The sequence below is a fragment of the Spea bombifrons genome, chromosome 11 (genome assembly GCF_027358695.1).
Source record: "Spea bombifrons isolate aSpeBom1 chromosome 11, aSpeBom1.2.pri, whole genome shotgun sequence".
NCBI classification, from domain to species: domain Eukaryota; kingdom Metazoa; phylum Chordata; class Amphibia; order Anura; family Pelobatidae; genus Spea; species Spea bombifrons.
In genome coordinates, this window is record NC_071097.1 from 20,018,968 (window position 1) to 20,041,808 (window position 22,841).

General features: G+C 37.8%; 1 protein-coding gene across 2 annotated transcripts in view; it reads left to right on the forward strand.

Annotated features, from left to right (window-relative positions):
• Window positions 1–22,841, forward strand: part of INPP5A (inositol polyphosphate-5-phosphatase A) — a 199,890-nt gene that overhangs the window by 160,833 nt on the left and 16,216 nt on the right. For both annotated transcript variants that reach the window (XM_053450442.1, XM_053450441.1), the window contains exons 10-12: window positions 7,729–7,824; window positions 8,137–8,211; window positions 17,008–17,081. In XM_053450442.1, coding sequence (XP_053306417.1) covers window positions 7,729–7,824; window positions 8,137–8,211; window positions 17,008–17,081 — 245 coding nt within the window. The remainder of the gene's footprint in view (window positions 1–7,728; window positions 7,825–8,136; window positions 8,212–17,007; window positions 17,082–22,841) is intronic.

The window sequence follows — 22,841 nt, forward strand, 5'->3', positions numbered from 1 at the left end:
TGATATATATTGCCCCTTATTGTGATTGCGGCAATAAAGCACACTGGTTCCTCATACTATCCATTCCTTTGCTAGCCTCTGAAAACGATTGCAGTCCAAGTTGTCTTGCTGCACCTTACTCAGTGAACAGCGCTAGCTTGATTAAGTCATTTCAAATTCAGTAATTTAACTTTATCGTTAATAAAATAATTGTGTAAGTTATCATTATTAAGTAATAATTACAATCAAAGTTGGATAACACATACCACAAGGGAAATTATGATTCATATTTTTACTAGTCTAGCCCATGCAATGCAATAAATTACTCGCCAGTCTGGCAGCAAATAGGTTAAGTATCGTTTATCCCCCATGAAGTGTCAGTTTGTCTTAAAGCGCTGTGTAGCAATAGAGGAGTTAATGACTATAACACAGAACATTGATCAATATATGTTATTCAAAGAGCTTCCAGTTTACTATTCTGGCCAAAAAGATACAACGATTTTTCCAGGCAGTAGGTCTCTATTAGCCTAGCAAAGAGGTTAATGAGATATGACAAGATGATTATAGCAGTGTTTGCTGTAATCTTAGTCTACACTGTTTAAGAGCTTGAAGAATTTCATTTTCGTCTGGTCACGGTTGATCATTTGTTTTGGCAAAGGTATTCGACTGATACTAATGGGCTTGCAAAGTGTCATGTACCAATCCTCGTATGTCACTGGGACTTGCCTCGACCTTAAAGGGTTATTTGACATCTGTAGTAGTGTTTGAAAAGGGCTCTTTGCAGCGTGATTCTCCAGATGCCCGCTTCTTTTTGCCATAGGAAAAGAACCACCAGTCAGTTTAATTAACATTTACACAATCCTATAATATCTGTTTGATTTTAAACAGTTGTGGGGCTTGCAAAAAAATTATTGCAAATCAGATTGGGCAGCAAAATGGAATTAACCAGGAGACTTGAGTTTATAGAGCCATTTTTTTTAAAGATGCCTTTAAGACCCTTAACTAATTATATTTCTAAATATTAGAAATCCCGTTATGTGGAATGTTTGCACTGAACTTTAACTATTTTTTATGTTTATTTGGCGTTGACCATAAAATTTAAGAGAATCCTCTTAAAACCCATCCACTCCAAAATGGAAATTCTTACTTGGTTTGTTTACCAATTTTGTATTTTATTTATGTATCTATTTTTTTTATTTATTAAGTATTGTACCAAGAAAAATATATTACAAGATCATTTTTTTCATGTATCTTATTTATAATGTACCATGTATGATACTATTTCTGATACAATGTTACCTATTTATGTGCAAATAAAAAAAAATGAATATTTGTGAACAAAGTGCAGAAAGTAGACGCAGTCACTTAGCAGTAGCCACTAAAAGTGTTGATGGTCAGGTGATGGGGTTTGGAAGGAACAGTATAATATTTTGGCCAATATAAAGTATTCATTTTGTAGGAAGATTATAAAAATATTAAATGACAATTAAGAAAAACATTGGATATCATCTGCATATAAGCCCAATATAAGGGAGATGTGTGTTTGGCTATGTATTAGCCTCTTGAGTTCTTTGACCGTGTTGTAATAATGGATAATTAGATTACAACGCAAATGGAATAGTACATTTTAATAAGAAGATCTCACTTTATGCTATGTTAATTCTTATGTAAGTGGGTAAAATAACACTTCTATGCAGAGTTGGGTGTTATATGGTAAAAGTTATCATGAGAATAAGCCTGACCTGAAAAGTAGCAATTCTCCCTCATGACATTTGTGTTGAGCTGACTGAGAATATATTTTTATTTTCTTTCTGCTTACACAGAAATGCTTAGATCTTTGTGATTGCTGGTGAAATATGACAAAATAAGGAAATTTAACATTTGTCCAATGTTTATATATGTATAGTTTATTACTTATGTTACGAATAATTTGTTACTAACGTTTTCTATACAGATGTTAGGGATGTAGAGCACGATGAGATATTTATACCCGAAAAACATTAAGAGATCTCAAGAAAGAGGCACATCATGGGAACGGAGGGATTTTAAGTTACTTAGCTTGTTCGTTTGACTCTGTCCCACAATCGACATCGTGGGGACTCTAAGGAAGATGTCCCGTAGCCTTATTTGACGTCACATTCATTTATACATGGGTCCAATAAAAGTTAGGAACTTTAACAAAAGACTTCAGCTTCTTCATGTTGTGTGCACACACACACACACACACAAATAATCCCAAATGAATGCTTTATGGGGCAGAGGAAATTATTAAAACATTTAGCCTAGTATGTATCAGACCCTGCCTGTGCCAGACTGCAAGTCTAAAAAAGTCTAGTGGATGCCAACTTAACTACAACTCGAGCAAAATCAGCAATCTTGGTGGCGCAACCACCATGTCATAAAAACAAAAGTAGCTTTTCAAGTTAAAAGGCAGAGTTTGTGACCAGAGCTAGTCCTGCTCTAATGAAAATATATCAAATGATAGTGTGTGTGTGTATGTATATATGTATGTTTTTCATCTAGATTACTCAGATGTGTAGCGACAATATTCTAGTTTTGGCTTCTTCTTTTCCTTGCCAGCATATTACCCACTATGGAAAGTTACAAATAAATGACAATACTGTTGGAAAGTATTAGAAGTGGTGCTATCAGCAAAATTATTCTGCTGTTTAATATGGCAGTTGCACATTTTGCAAACATATTGTTTTTGAATATTGTCATGTACCTTGAATATAAACCCAGAAAAATCTAGAGAAGCAACAGATATTTGATCTCCAACCCAAACCAAAGTCCACAGTTTTCTCTGTTGCGATTAAGACCAGTCCGTTTTGTAAAGAAATTCTAAACTAATCTTTTGATCTGCCAAGAGTTAGTAAGAAAAGAATTGAAACACCATTTCCCCTATTTTTGTTTCAAGCATGGGGCTTCTACATTAGATCTTTCCCATGAATAGAAACTCTTTCTTTCCCAGCTTCTTAAGATCTCAATTGTGTGACGCCTAATTTAAAGAGTGGTGCAGAAGTTTGTGATCTCATTACAGGATTCATTGATCAGATCTGGGTTTTTAAGTTCTCAAGTGTTTTTTTTTTTCTTCAAGCCTTCTGCATTTCTATCACTTCCCGTTTACTGCTAATTCCTTTATTTGATTTCGTTATCCTCCTCCACTAAAAGAAGCCACTCATGTTGGCTGCATGTTGTGCAGTATAATACATATCTGATCTGTGGTGATACGAACCCCACTCTGATGTTCGGCAAATTGAAGACAGAGCAGAAATATTTCTATTGTTTATTAGTACCCCTAATTATGGGCCCCCCCCCAAAAAAAAATAGCCTTAATAAGATACCTTTTTAGCACCCTTCATTACTGTTGCCTATTTAGCTTCTGGAATCCAGCAGGTGTTGTAGTGTTGTGTGCACCCATCAGATGCTTTACCATCTCCTATGGTTATCCATCAGGTCTGAACACTCTAAACACCCAAGAAGTACTTTACTAAAGCATACATTGGGTGGGATATCACTTAACCTATAGAACAAAACCAGGAATGCCAAAACCGAGAAATAAAAAGCAATGTTAAACAAATAAGTATACTGGTAGCTAAAATGTAAATAAAAAAAAGAAAACAGATTAACTAATATAACCCTGTGAATAAGAATATACCGATGCTCATTTTAATAGACAGACTATATAGGCCAATTGGTTCTAATTTTGCCATTATATACAATATTTCTGTGGTGGTCCTGTGATTCCCAACGGGTTAAAAATATTGGTCAACATGCTGGAGGGGATATTTTTTCAAATGTTGCAAGGCCTCTTAAGTTGACCCCTTCTTGGTGTCATTTATGGATTTACAAGCTTTACTGTGACGATTCAGAGAATAAGGACATTGGTCCATGGAGTCTCTGTCAACTTGGATGCGACTGAAAGTCTAGTCGTGGATGGATTTATTACAGAGACACGACAATCTACTTTAGACAGCTTGGGTTTTAATCTGCCATCTCTGTGATGAAGGTAACTCATACTCTTATGGAACTACAAATCTGCCATTTACAAAGCCACTACAGCATAGGGTCAATGATATGTTTAAAATAGACAATATCTTAATAACCTAAAATCAAAGGAGCATAGAACTAACAATATCCTGAATGCTTGTCCAGTTTATAAAATGTAGGTTCATGATTGAGATGACTGTCTGAAGTTATCATCTTTATAGTATATGTATTCTTCATGCCAATTTTGTGACACGTAATAGCTACTGAAATAAAGTTAATACAAAGAAAGTGATGATGTATTGTTTATTTGTAACAAACTGTTTTTCCCTTGCAAACCTTCCTAATATATTATGGGACTGTCCAATTGTTAGCCCCATTCATTGATTTAATAAGACCAGGCCACTCAGCCAATGCTACTAAATTACGTTTATCCCTACATTTTTGACAGCCTTCTGGTTACATAGTCATGGATCATGTTTTTCAGTGCTTTTATGATACAGCGTATTGCATGCTAAATCACTATGTAAACTTGATGATAATAATCCTTTATTTGAATCTAAATACTATAACTAGTTATAGGCAATACCTGGGACCCAGGTAAGATATTCTTATTGAAAATACACTGAATTTGAACCATAAAATGTACGCTCAAAGGTTTCCCTCGAAAGAAGTAATAAACAAATTGAACTCTTAAATAAAATTAAATGATCCTTTATAAATAAATGGATACAAATATGTCATTTGCCATGCAGGGTTGCCTTCTACATTTTTTATTTTAAAATATCATAAATAAAATATTGTGTGGTGTCATGCAGATTTGGTTAAAAACAAAGTTAAGAAACGAGTTACTCTCCATTTAAGATGCTATAGATGATCCTCAACCTTTAGTCGTGAAGCTATAATAAAGAGTCGATGTTCGTTGTTTTTAATCTAACCTGATATATTTTATGCAACATTCAGTGATGTTTTTATGCATAAAAAGAAGAGACATGTATTTTTGGGGTGATGACAGATGAAACTAATGATACCAAAATGTTGGCAGTCCGGTGGACCATTTCTTCCCTCTCATACTCCATGCGTGGTGAGATAGGAAAGCAATGTACATACCTGGCAACCTCCCAGGGTGGGCTACCTGGAACTCTTGCTCCTCTGTGGGAGTTCCTTCATGAATAGGAAGGGCTAGCCATGTGTGGGGCAGAGCTATTCCTAAAAATGGGTAGGGTAGCCTAAGACAGTGTTAGGTGGGTGGGAAGTAGGAGGGAAATGGGCGGGAATTGGTGTGATCAACATCGTTTTCTGCCCAGAGATTTCCTAGGTATGGTAATGTAACTGAGCAGTCTGGGACATCTCGGGTCTAGAAGGCCAAATCAAACCAATAATTATTGTTCAGGAAGCATCTATATTCTCTACTGCTTATAGGCTCAGTAGATTTGTCATCTATTGACCTTTTATTAATATATGACCAATGAATTGTTCAATTCCCTGGACCTTTAAATGTAAAATTAACCAATGGATGCCATGTACCCCGATAAAATCCCATCATTAGAAAAAAGGTAGCCCTACATTACTTACAGCTCTAACCAAGTGGTCACTGGGGCCATTGTCAATAAAATAATGATTTTTAAATATATATATATATATATATATATTTCTGTTTTAGAAAAGCTAAAATGTATTTAGTAGTGCATTGCTAGCATTAACCAGATTTATTCTGCATGCTGTTTGTTTAGTTTTTTTTTTTAATGAAAAGAACGATTTGTTTTGTCATACCAGAACCTCAGAAAAAATGGTATTCTCTAATTTCTTAAGTTTTTTTTTTTTTATAATCTTAAATCCTTACAAAAAAAAACTCTGTGATGAAGGTGCATCTCCAAGAAGATGTTCTGCTTGGGTGATTGCAACTGCATTTGAACAGAACAATGTAGCCTGATTGTATATAAAATGAACCATGGCATAATCAATCGGGTTTTCACATCATGTGGCAACTTTTTTTGTATACGAATACAGAAAATGGGAAGGTATGTGGTTTTCTTTCTCTGGGTCAGTTTACAAAAGTTGATCAACTTGTATTATTCTTTTGGAACTGGGTGAGGGTCAGGAGATAAAGCAACTAGGGAAAAAAATACCTTCTCAAGCTGATGCTTTCAAGGGACAGAAATCATGAATTTCTTGAATTGCCACCACTCTGGGGGTGACTACAATGACTGTTTGACAGTGACAGTACCTCTCCCTTGTCTTTTCCAAGCCCTTTTTTTTGGCCCATTCACTGTGGAAAGCTGCTTAAGCGCACTTAAGCGCATTAGCATTTGGATGCTGGGGGAGCATATTGACCCTCATTTGGAAAGTTTAAATGAGTGAAAGATGGAGCGATTTGTTAGGGCTTTAGAAATCAGCCTCAGAAAGCGTCCGGTTTACCTCTAGGGCTTGTTCTAATGCTTGTTCTAATCTGGTGTGCTGTTTAAAGGCAACCAGACTGATTTGTGACATACGAGTCCAAAGGGCTCCTTTTTGGATTTGACCCGATTAGCTAATCTGTGCTTTGAATTTCAATGCCTGCTATCACAGAGGATCGCTCTTTGGGAAAAACTTTGTTTTGGGTCTTTGCAATAAAATGTGCATGCAGACACAGATGGCAAAAGAAATGATTGCCACAATTGCACAGATAGGAAAAATAAGTGGAGTTATAGAAGATGAAAATGCTTATTTTTAATAAAATTGAAATTTACGGATACTAATATAACACCAAATCATCCAGTTATTTGTCTTGCAATATAATTACATTTACAAACCTATTAATCACACCTTTGAAAAGGGAATTGTGTATATTTATGCATGTATGTTTGTGTGTATATATATATATATGTTTTTAGCCTACAAACCACAGCCTGTTATGTTTATTATAGTTAAAATAATACATAAACACAATTTCCTAGGATCATTTAATATACTGAGATCTGAAATGTAGGATTTAGGAAAGTGTCAGGACCACTAGAGAAGGGAGAATCTTTAGTAGAAGGTGATCTTTTATTAGGCCTACAAAGAAAGGATGCAGAGTCACATGACCGCAATGGTCCAATTAAAGGTATCGTCTGCATAAAGCATGCAGATATTGGAATACTTACTACAGCTAACTAATATATTATTTTTAAATTACCTTAACCCTAACGATGATGTCTACACCAAAAAAGTCATAATTAAATTACAAAGTAGAATTTTCCACAAAAAACAAACAAACAAAAAAAGGTTAAACTTATGGTCATGAAATTTATATACCTCATCAATATACAAAAGTAGCAAGTATGCCATTTCCAGTTTGATACAATAACGATGATGCTGCCTCAGCTGTTGTATTCTAAAAAAAAACAATGTGTCTGCTTACTTTTTAAGTTAATAAATACATATTAAACTACAAGATGGCAACCCATAGACAAAAAATATGGAGGAAATATTTACTTAAACAATTTTTGTTTAGAAATTATCCACATAAAGGAAATCCATAATTTTTATGAGAGAAAAAGTCTATAAAAACTTTCTGAAATATTTTCAAACATTTGCAAAAAAATTAATAAAAATACCAACAATATAGTAAAGAAAGATGTTGGATAGTAGCTTTACCTGGCAGTGCATATTAATGAAAATGGAGAATATATCCTTTTTGATGATACTGCAGTCTTTGTCATATACTTTGTAACAAACTGTGTTTTTTTGCACAGATCACATCTGAGTTTGCCCTTACTGATTTTTTTTGTTTTTAAACAGACACTTTGTGCGAAAATGACAATGCAAACTGTACATGCAACAGACACTAACGCAGTAGATAAGCTGATTTTCTGCGAATCAGAGAATGACCGCAAGGTATGTATTACAAAGTAATTTTTTGTCGAGATGAAACGAATAGTTTACCTTTCTATGTACGATACATAAGATAATGGAATGCAGAAAAGCAGAATAACAATGGAAGTGTTTTGCATGATATTTTTTTAAATCAGATATCTTTTTTTCTTTTCTCATGGATTTTATGCCACATGTTGCTTGTGTTATATGTTTTGTTATATGTAGAAATCATGTTTGCCCACTTTTGTTCTCTGTTTTTACTCTAAATAAATGATAAATCACCCATTTGTGAATTGTATATGAAATGTGTCCATTTCTTCCATCTTTCCACAGGTTGTACTCCAAATAGAAAAGAAGTTATTCGATTATTTTAATCAAGAGGTTTTTAGAGATAACAATGGCACTGCGGTAAGTCAGTTTTCAACTCGTCATGTCCCCCCCTGTAATTTGCCATTCACAGGCCAACTGTTTGCTGACGCTTTTATTTTGAAAATTCCTCTTTATATTTTAATAATGGATCTAAGTAAGTCTGATCTGTCTAAAATTATGCACCAAAAAGACATATGCTTTCAGAATACATACACTTGCTTTCGATGTGACCTGCTATAGACTTCATGCTGACCAGTACAATCCAGCCACTGGAGTCAGCTGCCCTTTGAACATTTTAAAGTCCCAAATTGTATTCCCCAAATCTCCCTGAAATCATTCTGCTCTATCAAGAATCTGTGAAAAAGCATTGAAAAAGCTGCTGTTATAACAGTGAAATCTCTGTGTTATAAATTGAATATTAATATTCTGTGGCTTGTCCAAATATCTTAAATTATTTCACCTTTTGGGGTTTAAGTATTTTGATAATAGGGACACACTTAATTATTTATTAAACATCCACTCCTAATGCCAAATGATGTGGGGGTTTTAACTCAAATTTGGATGGTATATGCATTAATTTGTTGTGAACATATAGAAAGGCACGTAAGAGATGAAGTCTTACAATAGGTTTAAAAACAGGAAGACCAGATGAGTAAAAAATTTCTTATCTTGCGGTAAACAGTGTCTCCCTAGCTTTGACCCTTTAAAGGGACACTCCAGCCATGCATATGGTAGCTTTGTGATTCCCTTTACATTTCCGTGGTTCGTTTTGCGTATATATACGGGATTTCTGCAGAATCCCTCCCACGTGCGAATGTGTGGAAAGTGCTGCTGTTTTTTCAGTTGGAGTCCTTCCCTGACACTGATTGGCTTCTTTAAACAGCCAATCTGTAGCAAGAAAGGTCAGACCATTGCAGGAGGATTGCAGCTGCTACAGCGGGGCGACCTCTCCTGTGTTTCTGGGGGTTTTCAGTTTGGAAGAATGCACATGAAAATACTCCCAGATTACTCTTATATGCATCCTTGTTTAGAGGGGGCGTCAGGGACATTCTCTTTCATTGATTTATGTAACTGAGTAAAGCATTCAGAACAATAATTCTTTTTATTATAGACACCTTGGTGGTTATATGTATTGTTAACGAAAAGATGGGGGGAAATAAGGGGGGCAGAGGGGCAAATAAGCCTCTTGGCATCCTTCCTTCTCTGGTATAGACAAATGGGACAATCCCCTCTGAATTACTGCAGCAGCAATCTCATGTACACTTCATTGTAAAATGGGGGCAGTGGTGGTTATCCACAGTTTTTTGGAGTTCCAACAAGTTGCAAAACTAGGAAGCCCATGTTCGAAATATTTTGGGGCTTCTTGCCTTGTTCATCCCTTTTATGTATATTATTTCAGTGGAGGATGGGTGATAAGGGAATATAATCTGTATGGTTTATGTAATGAGAAAATATACATATATATATATATTAATATTATTTATTTTCATTATCACTCATTACATAATGCAGCCTTTGCTTTATTTTAAAACTATTTATTTCATGGAACAAGGTCGTTAGAGTCAAAGATGCTGTAAATCACAACATGCCAATAGGCTTTCATATGGAGAAATGATGGGACTGTTAGTATTGAATCCCACACGTGCATCCAGCTGGACGGACCCACAGAAGCACAGAATCTTCAGGATCAGCCACAAAAGCAAAAAAGATAAATGATATAATGAGGCTGAGGAGATAATCTAATCTTCATGGTCCAGTTAAATAACGCAGGCACCATGATCACTAAAAACAAACTACCTATCTTTAAGGATAAATGTCCTGTGCCGAATTCAACCCAAAAAAATCCATTGCATCCTTCATCAACCCGTGGTCTTGTACCAGCCTGACAGAAATTTAATTCGAGCTGGCTCCTGAAAATAATTATTGTATTTTAAGAGTAGTAATCATTGGCTAGGACATGATTGAATGTGTCCATGGCTATTGACTTTTTCTATGATTTATTGCTTTGTTTAGTCGATATTCCCATCGAAATTGTATAATTAATTATAAGTGGGGCTGTCAGGTCTGCAGGATGGAGTGCCCTGATGAGTATTTGGGAAGATTAAATTTTCCTTAGCTGTACCGAAGCAAGGCTTGGGAATTTTCACAGCACGCTGCTTGTTGGATAAAGCTGTTTTTTTGTGTGTGTGTGTTTAGCAACTGCTTCTGCTCAAGATTCATTGATTTTTCTAAACACTTTTTTTTTTCCTCCGTTCCGTGTGCTGTCTCTTCACTAATAGTGGAATTTGTGCAGATGTGACAGGACCTGACAAATATTTATTATCAGCTACCTACTTTATCATTGTCCATGGGGAGGATTTTTTTTTTGGGTCCTCTTTTTTTTTTTTTTTCTCCTGTGTAATTTAAGAGATAGATGTTGGAGATACATAAAATGGTTATCATGCTTATGAAAAATCTATAATAGATCAAATTTTTCTAAGGACCAGGAATGCAATTTTCATTCTGAAAAGATTCAGATGTGTAGTTTGTTATCTTCTGCAAACGGCAATGAGATGATGTCTGTTTAATGGTACTTTTAAACCAGAGTCAAGTGTAAATATAATCCCCCAAAGTCATTAATATCGAGGATCCAGGTATAATACTTATCTCAAATTTCTCAAATGAGATTTCTATTGATCACTTTTTTTTTTAGTAAGAACACTGCTTGCTTTTCTGTAATATTTTGGAAAAATGCACAATATAAGTTAGAGAAAAAGGAATATTTGTGGAACACAAAACATTCTATTAAAACAAAAAAAACATACTAATGAACAAGAATAAAAAGGTAAACTGCAAAATTAAGATAGAGGGAAACATACACAGACAAGTAAATGCATGATGTACTGTTTAAATGAATGTCATTTAACTTTTTGTTCAGGCGGAAACACCAAATAAAAATTGTGATTCTATTTTTCACAATACGGTATTGAGAAAAATATTATATTTCATTTAAAGTGCCCTTTAGTTTTATTCCAAAGTATTGTTGGATATCTATTAAAACATTTGAAGAAGAAAGATATAGTTTGAAGTCTGAGTGGGGGTTATTGTCTGTCTACATTTTATTAATTCATTATGTACAGCTCCACAGAACAAAGTTGATAAACTACAAGACTAGAATTGGACTCAAACATTGGAATGGGGACTGGTTATTGGCTACAACAGCACATAATGGCCAATGCTGACTAGGCTTAGAGCAACGGATCTGAGGGCCAGCTCATTCCATTGGGTTCCCTGACTGTCTAATTCACCCTGTGCAAATAAATAAATATGAAATCGTATCTCATGCTCAGTAGTATGGGCAGTGGTCACAAAGGTTAGACCATGGGTCAGCTGGAGTCTTGTCCTGGTTTATTGGAGCTTACTCATTAAACCATGGGTTTTGCACATACTCGAGGTGAGATGAAATTTTCAACTTACTGACTTCACTTATGAAGGGCCGTTTATTTTTTCCTTCAAGAAGACTCTTCATAATAAATATATTTAAGAGGGGTAGAGGGATTAAACAATAACTCTCAGTATGCAGGGCCAATTTAGCCCATTTTGCAGGAGACACTCATCAAGGTTAGGCCTTAAGAATTACCTAGAGCCAGAAACAAAAAGGACAAATTGCTGCAAAATATCCACTTTTCATTGCATAGCAGGATACCTACCGTACCTAGTCAAATGAGATCTACATTTGCACCATTTTGTATTTTACAAAATTAACCTACCAAAAATGCTACAAATGTATGCAAATTGAATAGGGACAGGGATACAATTTTCACAACATCAGAAATATAAGTAACCAATTCCTGTTTTTCTGCTATTGTCTAATGAGACATTTGCTACATTTGTTGTTTGTGGAGTGATATGTTTACATGAAAAGGCATTCTGGGGTGAATACCAGCTTGTATGTACTAATTATCCCTGAAGGCATGAGTGCAGTTTTTTATTTATGCTGACAGTTATCTCTACTGTACTCTAAACATCATTGCTTGCAAAGGGTCAATTGAGGAACTGTCAGGGGGCAATTAGAAGCTCAGTTTGCTTGTCATGTTCTGCGGCAATCTGCCGATGCCATTGTACAGATCTTTTCTTCAGGCCTGGTGTACCAGACATTACAATAGATATGTTATATATCTGTTGGATGACTGAAACATCACTTACAATATCGGTATTAAACGTTTTTAGAGCAAGAGCCAATAAGCAAACCTCATGTCAACCACATTAAATGTTACTTTTTAGTGTTTGCGTTATTACGGTTCATTGGCGCCTTAATCAGATCTTCCTCTTACCGGGTAACTCTGGGCCAAACCTAAAGAGTTCCACCATATGGTCTTCATTTTGGTTTTTCAGAATACTGCTGTCAGAGCATTGGTAACCTTCAGCACAACCACCCTTGGTGCCTTAAACCGTAAATAAATAAGTAAATATAATATAAAGCCCTTGTTGGTTGGTCATATGTGAATGATCTCCAGCAACATGCATTGGCATTTTACATACATAAACCCTTTCTAGCACTGATCTTGAAGCTTTGCTATCCCGTAAGATGGTCCTCAACGTGCTTCCTCATATTTGCTTTTTTAGTTGTGACTTTTTTCCTTTACTGTGAACTATGTGAAATTTGTTTTTTTTTTCTTTATGGCTACTTCTGAAATGGCCAATATTACTCGCAATGAAATAACTTAACCCAAACTTGCACAGTATCCAAATAGCCCTCAAAGACCACTTGATTAGCTCAGAGTAACTGGCAACAAAACACACACAGCTAGCAGACAGTGGTAGCAGCCTTCACATACAGAGTTGTTTTGTTAATTTTATTTGTAGCACTAAGCTACAGTTAGAGCTGATTTCCCGGTTGCCCTCTTAGACCTTCAAATAGATACTCCGTGACCAAAGTTTTGATTTTTTTTCCCCCCATTTTTTTTAAATTTGATGTGGTTGAGCTCATTATTATGTTAATTACTTTCTTAATAATTTTCACAGGCGTAATTTTCGAATGCAGCGTTTCGGCACACCGGTCTGTTGATCAAGTCATTAAAGGGAATTCATAGTTAATTGAAACATGTTCTTTTATGAACCAAAACATTGCTTTTTTCACCTCTGAGAGAAGCAGCATTAAAATGATACAAAGCTTTCTTTCTGCAACATTGCAACCTGAAAGCTTGTAAGTTCAAGATATCTATTCTGTTTGTTTCAATGTCACAGGAGCCAATGCGAGCAGTAACTTTGGGTGCAGACACACTCCAAGATTCTTTGCCTAAGGGTATGACGGCTGTAAGGGTCTTCCAATATAACCAGGGGATGGAGATATGTAAAATGAAGAAAAAATAAAAAATAGTGCAGTATGTCATGTCTTATGGAGCCAAGGTGAATAATAACAGGAAACACACTATATAGAGCTAAATATAGCTCTATTGTAACATCATGGGCAGTATAATCCCATGGTCAAGCATGGTGGTGGGAGTGTCATGGTCTGAGCCTGCATGAGTGCTGCCGGCACTGGGGAGCTACAGTTCAACATGTACTGTGACATACTGAAGCAGAGCATGATCCCCTCCCTTCAGAGACTGGGCAGCAGGGCAATATTCCAACATAACGACCCCAAACCCACCTCCAAGACGACCACTGTCTTGCTAAAGAAGCTGAGGGTAAAGGTGATGGACTGGCCAAGCATGTCTCCAGACCTAAACCCTATTGAGCATTTGTGGTGCATCCTCAAACCGTAGGTGGGGGAGCGCAAGGTCTTGAACATCCACCAGCTTCGTGATGTGGTCATGGAGGAGTGGAAGAGGACTCCAGTGGCAACCTGTGAAGCTCTGGTGAATTCCATGCCCAAGGGGGTTAAGGCAGTGCTGGAAAATAATGGTGGCCACACCAAATATTGACACTTTGGGAAAACTTGGACATTTCCACTTAGGGGTGTACTCACTCCTGTTTTGTTAGATTATATTGGGGTTCTTCTGATATTATAGAGCATTTTGGTTTGATTTCCGTAATTTAAGGATTTTTCAAAACAGGTGAATTGTTACTTTTCCTAAATTCCACATTTTACACTATTTACACTATTCTCTATATCGGCATGATAATTCCTCTCCATTAGGTTATTGTTAAGTGTGTGATCTTTCTTGATTCATTCTGGCATCCTTTTTAAGGGTAAGCGATGAAAAGGTAGAAATGTTGATATGCAAGTTGTGCTGCAGTGAAACACATAGTTTTAATAAATACATTTAGTTAAGCTAAATACTATGATTTTCCCCTTTACAGAATTAGACCTACGGATTATTAATTTGCACTTAATTGTTAACATACTATACAATCCGAATCAGAATAACTGTTTATCAGTGCTCTAAACTTTTTATTTTTCCCGATTTACAAAGGCATATTTTTCTCTAGTGGTTTGTATGAACGTAGTATTAGCAAAATAAATGTATAGTTATATAGAGTAAATTTCTGAGCATTAATATTTATTTGATTCTTATCATTTTTCTTTTTTGTTCTCCTTTTTGTTTTGCCCCAAACTTCATTTCCCTTCCACAGCTGTGAATTCTCTAGTGAATGCTGTGGATGGATTTGACAAATGCTGCTAATATCACCTCCTGATCTAACAATGCTCTGACTTTGCTCTGCAGGTCTTGATGAGTAATTGCTGTTGTTCTACTCCAATGACTGAATTAAGTTGCCCTGTTATAAAGGGTTCATACTACAGTGATTTCAGCCGAGGCAGCTCATGGCCATGTCCCAGCGGACAATGACCTTTTGTAGGGTATCTTTCTACTTCCCGATAAAACAAGCTAAATTGTTTTCTATTGACTGAGGATTCTTACTTTATCTATTAAACCCACCGCATTTAATACAGAGAGAATCTCGACAAGTCACGTTACTTTATTGTAAGCATTTGTGTCTTAATTAAGACCAGTTACATTTGACTAAGGCTGTACATAATTATTAGTCATTTGATTATGACAATACAATAATCAGAGAACAACCATATCACACAATATCTATTTTATACATTCCCCTAAAGCTGCTATTCAGTATTGCAGATGATCTTTCCCTTCATAGTAACACTAACAGTGTACCTATAAATGAGTGGGAGAAACGTAATGCATTTATTAGTCTCCCTGTTGTTAGTTCGGTCTCCCTGTTGTTTTTTCTGTACCTGTATTACGCTCTAATGCTTTACAATGCAGTAAAGCATATCTTTAGGAAACCATAAATAGAGAGACAATGGGAGTTATGTATAAAAAGAGATTCTGGTTTGTAAAAGTGGTCTTATCAGTGGATCATTCCATTGGTCGCTATGGTAATAAGGCAACTTTTGCTCCCAAATCATTTCATACATTGAAGCCTAGAATAAGCTATACTGGTAGTCTAAAATATCATTCTTCACAATTTCCAACCCTGGCTCAAAGTCTGATGTAGCTGTTTTTTACCCCATAGGAAGCCTTAAAACAAAACATATGTTCTAAGTGTAAGTGTTGAGAGCAACTAAAATATGGTCAGCCTCCTATAGATCAATAAAATTCCTTGTGATGTTTCTCATCTGGATTGTGTTAATTGTGCAGCCACCCCTTCCGAACTATTGATAAGTCACATGCATTGCTAGAGTTCTTTGGAAACACTAAGGCTGGGCAAGCCAGCGTGAGCCTAAACTGAGATTAAAATCAATGCCTGGCTTGGCATGAGGGGGAAGAAGCCAAATTAATGGAGTTAGTTCAGCTCCTGACAGACACGCACAGGGTTTTTTTGAGTTCACTCCAGAATTATTATTCTTTCATTTTTACCAGTTTCAAAGACCAGTAAATGTTTCAATATCTTTGAAGTTTTTTTCAATTTTAATCCATCTGTGTGTCCTAAGGTTCCATTGTATCTCCTAGGAATAAATTATTGGTGTTCTCCACAACTGTTGCTTGAGTGCTGCATACCCTTTTTCATGATACCTGAGCATGTCTATCCCTGAGATTGATACACGCTTTCTACAGTGATAAACTCATTGAAATGAATGGCGGCGGCGGCAGCAGCATTGTGGCACCGATGCAGGTGCTTCAGGTAGCTGCTTTTCACAAGATAATTAATCTGTACAAGTAGCTGCTAATTGCACATCTCACAAATGATTTATCAGGCAGCAAGAGTCAAAAGGGGACAAAATCTAATTTGATTCGGAACCTCTGCCACTCATACAATGGTATCAGCACAGCTGTGAGATGGAACATGATTAATGAGTGGCAAGTAAACACAGAACATTCATGGAGAGTTCAGTTCTGCTGACATTCGCATATGGAGAGGAAATAAGACTTACCGGGAATGATAGCTAATAACACTAAAGATTATGAGCTTTTTTTGCTCATTAATTCACTTTAACGTCACACTCAGCAGAGACACTGATTTGCAGATAAGATCATCCATGTTCACTATGGGAGTGAATAGTGTAGACCAAACTTTTATTACTGAATTCAGGAGATTTAAACATCATATAGCGTACAGTTCATGTAAGACCGAATGATGATTCGTACAATATGTGGAGCACACCTGCCTGTGAGACAGCTTGCTCAGGCCATGTGACATGTTCCATCCTCCTCTACCTGTCTGTATGCTTGTGCAAGGTTAATGGAACTGAGCAGTATTAAATACAGGTCCAATCTACAGTGGCTGGAGAAGGAGTAGATTGGCCCAGGGACCTCCATCTCAATATTATGTTTCCCCAATGAGTAATGTAAGAAGATCTTCTCTTCTAGGTCTGTCTCTTATTGCTAAAGAAAATTATAACCTTGAGAAAATTGTTTTTATAATCCTTTTTTTTATATTTGCTTTCAGCTTTTAGAATTTGACAAGGAGTTGTCTGTCTTTAAAGACAGATTGTATGAACTGGATATCACATTTCCACCCAGGTAAGAAAATCATTTTGTCTTTTGTCAGAACCTGCACAGGTTGAAATTTTATTTAGTATTTAAAGGCTTTCTACCCATAGTACTAGACTAATGCCAGAGCTTGCATGTTTGATGTTACTTTACATAGTGAGTGAGCCAAAGTCCTATATAGTGATTTCTGGTGAGATAACTGTCCTTTTCGATTAAAATTTCTACCACTTTTGATCTATTGGTCCTATTGGTACATTTAAGCAGACAGTTGATTCAGGGTAGCACTTCTATTGTGTCAAGGCATGCATGGCTGTCATATTTCGGTGGCATCATCAAGTAAGTAAAGAGGTACGTTGAGAATAGTTGTGGAATTGTTGGTGTTCGAAGTATTCCTCCTACTTAATACTTCATTTTTACTTTAGAACCCTCACGAACCTTTATGGTCCACAACTAAGAGATGTCTTATAAAGCCTAAACCAACTGTGAACACCACTGTTTGCAGAGTATTAAAATCTGAAATTCTCTAAATCACAAAACTTCTGGGCCACCGCAATCCAAGATGACTCTAAACTTGTCCAGGAAAACATCCACAAGATCCAAACTGTCAGCTAGTGAATGTATCATGATTATTCTCCGGCCAAAATCTCCTTGTACTTAATGCACTGAAGCATTTGTTCTAGTTACTATAATCTGGCTCTTTCTCGGAGGCCAGCTGGGATTCTGATTGCACCTGTCCCGCGGGAGACGAGCACTCAGCTTGTCGAGGTTACACCAACTCTGAATTGCTCTTATTGATTGATTATGATAAGAGTAAAGCCCAAGTTTGTAAATCTCGATGTCCATCATTAGTTATGTACCTTCACTAGATGTGGGTGGGTAAGGGGTACTTTGATTTAGAGGAGATTATAGAAAGATAGTCCTTTAACATTAGGAATCTGCAAGACATACACACAGAGATGGACCCTTATGAATTGTAGGTAATTACTGCTTTTATTTTGCAGTTAACCTGCACTTGAAGCATGCTGAGGCAAATTAAACCAAATGTCGTGCAGGCCACAAAATAATTTAATTCATCTGCATAGAAATCGTTACTACCCCAAAATATTAATGTTTATGTCACAACATCAGACATCACATCTTTATAAGATTTTGTGGCATCGGGTGTATTCATTGTGCAGGGATCAACTTAAATGCCAGGCACCCCTACAGACAGGTAGACTACTGATACCTCCCTGATCTTTACAATTGTTGTAACCCCTTAAGGACAACGGGTTGTCCTTAAACCCATTAATGACAATGCATTGTAAGCCCATATGTGTGTAGGGGTTAAACATTCAAAGAGAAGGTGGTGCACAGGCAGAATGCCGGCAGATCGTGAATAAAAAGCGGATAATGTAAAATGTTTTATATTCTAGAAAACGCTCTCATATTACTTCCCCATCACTTCAATGAGTTAACTGAAGGGAAGACTCCAAAGATAAAGTAGGAACACTAGACATGTTAATAATCTAGCGCTGATGTTAGAAACTCCATTACATGGAGCACATGATACGCTGACAAAAAGATTGAACATTGCATTGGCACAGTTAAGACAAACAGCTGATTTTCCGCTGATGTGCGAGTGCCGAGAGGACATGTGTGATCCTCGTTGCTTAGCAGAGGTAACCGTTCTGTACGGAAATGTCACTTTGAAAGATTAGCCTATACAGGCTTTCAATTAGAGAACAGTCTAAATTGAATAAGCATACATGACCAAATAGATGGATGCATTAGTCAAAGATAAAAAGCAATTAGTTATGTTCTAATGAGTGTGTTAACCCTTTTTACTCCAGCGGGATGCATAATGCATTGCTCTGTCCTCTGGTACAGAAGCTTCAACCTCTTGAGCATTTAAGTGAAATGTCAGGTGAGGATAAGAAAGGTAGACTAATTAAAAACAAGCAAAATCTGACATTTTGTCATTCTCTACAGGGCCCTTCCAAGCTCTTGGAAATGAAAGTTTGATCTAGTGGTGTTTCATCACCTTCAAAATATTATCGTTAAAGCGTGACTGTGTTTCTTAAAAGATAGAATTGTTGCTCATTTTGCCAATTTGCAAGACCCTTTACATCCCTGACAAGTGTTCCTGGTAAATTCCAATATCCCACATCCAAGAAGAGCTTGATGGGCAAATTTGACCTTTTTTTAACCATTATAATAAAATAATAGAAGTACCCAAAATATTTATTTTCTATTGGGAAATGTGTACCCCACACCCTTTACAAATGCAAAGCAAACATAAAAAGTCTGGGTGAAGGCCTGGTCACGCTTCTAACCATATGATCTCTTTATTGACCATTGCAGTTGTTGGGAGGTAAGAATGCCCTGTTTGGATCCCAGAGCACATTATTCCTAGTGTGTGAATTTTATATTACTTTTTGTGTGTCCAATTTGGAGGAAATAAACAGTGTCAAGTTTATCCTAAAATAACCCAGATGTGTGGTTAAATAAACACCTTGCATGTACTGTACCTGGTAACAAATAATTACACAAGTCATTAGCAGCATATGCCAATAGTTTTAGCCACAAAGGGCCTACTCGTGCGCAAATAAGGGTTTGGAGCCCCCTGCACCACAGAAGCAGCAATGGTTTCTTTTATATCCTTGTCAAGACAGTGACAGCATTTCAGTCAGAGCCACACCTAGACCAAGTAGCACCCCGGGAAAGAATGTTCTCTTGCGCCGATGGCAAAATTGAGCGGTGAAGAAGCCATACAAAGCCATGTACACATGGTGCATCACACCCAGGCACAGGAAATAATTGCTCTGCCCCCTAACTTTGTATAGATTCCTCACTGCTCAGTGCTCTGCTCCCTGCATGTCGTTCTGCACACCACCTTGCTGGATCATACACTAAAACACACACACAGTCGAACACCATACACTGACACTCCAGCGATGTACACTAACACACACCTTAGCATTGTACATAGACATTCCACCCAGTTTAACACTGTATACTGACACCCCCATACACACTCACTCTAACACTGATATCACACACACACTCATTCTATAACTGTACAGCAACACCCTGCACAGTCTAGAATTGTACACTAACATACATACACTCATTGTAGAATTGTACTGTACTGTTCTAACACTGTTCACTGACACTCCCCTCACGCACATAAACATCATGTACTCATACCTGGGGACTTCTGGGCTCCGGCTACCCAGAACCTTCCATTGCGGGACACGGCCAGGACTGCCCACTGATGTCATGGGGCAGTCCTGTGATGTCGGTGGGACCTCCCACTGATGTCAGTGGGAGTTCCGGCTGACGTCAGAGGCGGTCCTGATGATGTTGGGGGCATTCCCACTGACGGCAGTGGGAAACACCCCAATTTAATGGAAAAATGGGCGGGGCGGGGAGTGAGGCGTGTCAAGACCGCGCTCCCATGACCTGGAGGATTCAGGTCTTGACCCGGAGAAGCGGCAATCTTCGGGTCAAACCCGGAGAGTTCCCATGTATGCATATACAGACATCATATCCCGGTGGTCGGCATCAATTTCCAACATACAGTGTGAGGAAGCACTGCAGCCAGAGCCGGCCTTAGGCGTTGTGGCGCCCTGTGCGGACTACTCCTCTGGCGCCCCCCCTCACTACCCCCCCTCTCTGCCCCTTCAAACTACCCGCCCTCTCTGCCCCTTTAAACTACCCCCCCTCAAACTACCCCTCCCCTCTACCCCTTCAAACTACCCCTCCCCTCTGCCCCCTTCAAACTACCCCCCCCCTCTGCCCCTTCAAACTACCCCCCCCCTCTGCCCCTTCAAACTACCCCCCCCTCTGCCCCTTCAAACTACCCCCCCCTCTGCCCCTTCAAACTACCCCCCCCCCCACTTACCTTGTTGCCGGAGTCCTGCGGTAAGAGCGGGAGGCATCCGTCTTCTCGCTCTGCCGGCATTTCATGTTGAGCGCCGGTATAGTCCGGCGCTCAACATGAGATGCTGGCACCGCGACGGAGTCACGGAGAGTAAGGGGCGCCGAGCGGTTGCCGAGAACTTCACGAGCAACCGCTCGGCGCCCCTGACCGGGACTTAGATTAAAGCATCGTTTTTTTTTTTAAACTTTATTTAACATCAATGATGTTAAATAAAGTTTAAAAAAAAAACAAAAAAAAAAAACGATGCTTTAATCTAAGTCCCGGTCAGGCGCCCCTGCAACCATGGCGCCCTGTGCGGTCGCACAGGTCGCACACCCCTAAGGCCGGCCCTGACTGCAGCAGCCATCTGAATGAACAGACCTTGTGCTTCCTTTAATTGTGGGCCGATTAGATCTATGATCTCCCCAACAGATTCTGCTCCTTCAGCGGCGGGTACCCCTGATTAAGGTGTCCCATGCGGCTGCTTTGGATGCCTGGAAACTAAGACCGGCCCTTATTTTAGCATCTGACCCAAAGCCCTAAGAATGTTGTTCAGCCTGTTTGCTATGTTTGCAATGCTGCATAACTCTTAGACATTTGTAATAATGGCTTTAGAGAAAAAGTGCCCAATTCTACACATTCTGCAGATTGTGTAGTGGGACATGTACTCTTTTGCCAAACCAATGCACTACGTGGGCTGTAATATTCCAGTGTGATATTTACTAAGGGATCATGGGAAATGATCGAGAATAAGCATGTCGTCCCTTTACTTAATGCCATAGCTAAAATGTATAAGCCTAATAACTCCAAAACACAGCATTAATTAATAATACATGTAATATTTGGCTTTTAGTGCTAGCTAGTTTTTAATCTAAGGTTTGACAGTTGCTCTTTAAATTCAGCAGCACCCTTACCAGTTTACATGCCAACCAGCAGCCTCTTCTTTGCTGCGCCCTGAGCCGTTATTACTGTCTGGAAGCTACAAAAAAAAAAAAAAACCCGCTCTGGACCTAGTTGTAAATTCACATTGCTTACTCAAGACGTCATCACTCAGGTCAGGCTTGGCTGGCCTGATCACTACTCACCCTTGTGATGAATTTTGCCTTCCCATGTTAGTTGTGGTCCTGGAGCCAAAGAGGCATGACACGGCAGTGATGGAGTGCTGGCATCTGGCCAGAAGGCTTTAATCCTCTCATTTACTGGACATGGCTAGACCGGCTACAAAAAAAGGAACACTTTTTGTCATAGAATCAGTGGATGAATATTTACTTGAAATATTTCGCATTCCAATACAATGTTAATACAAAATATATACTGCTACAAAATAGTAATATTTAAGGAAAGTCCAGCAATTAAAAACACAATTATAACTTCATAAAGAAGAACGTTTTCATACAAAATATTTAGATGGGGCCATTGTTAACCACTAACTACATAGGTCATCATACTGTGTAAATAGCTAGGTAAGTAGGTGTATAGCGAGATAATATATATCACCAACTACCTTCCCTGTATATACCCTTATATTATTAAGTGGAACCATTGCCGGTAAACAGGGGATAGTCCCCTCGTTTTGTATCCTTAATTCCCTATTTATGTGTACCACTAGTCTTTTCTTATACTGCTATCAGATAGTATTAGCTTATATAAATACTATACTAACAAGCTATTGTTCTTTTGGATATAGCAGCAATAATTTACTCAGTGGTTCTTACAGTACATGCATTCAAAGGGTATACCAAAACTAGAACTGACCGTAAGATAATGGTCTCATGCTATCCCCGGTTATAGTGGAATATTAGATATGACATTATCTACCCTGGTATGTTGGGGAAATATCTATGAATGCACTATTATCATAATTTTCTGCCGGGAATACTTCAGCA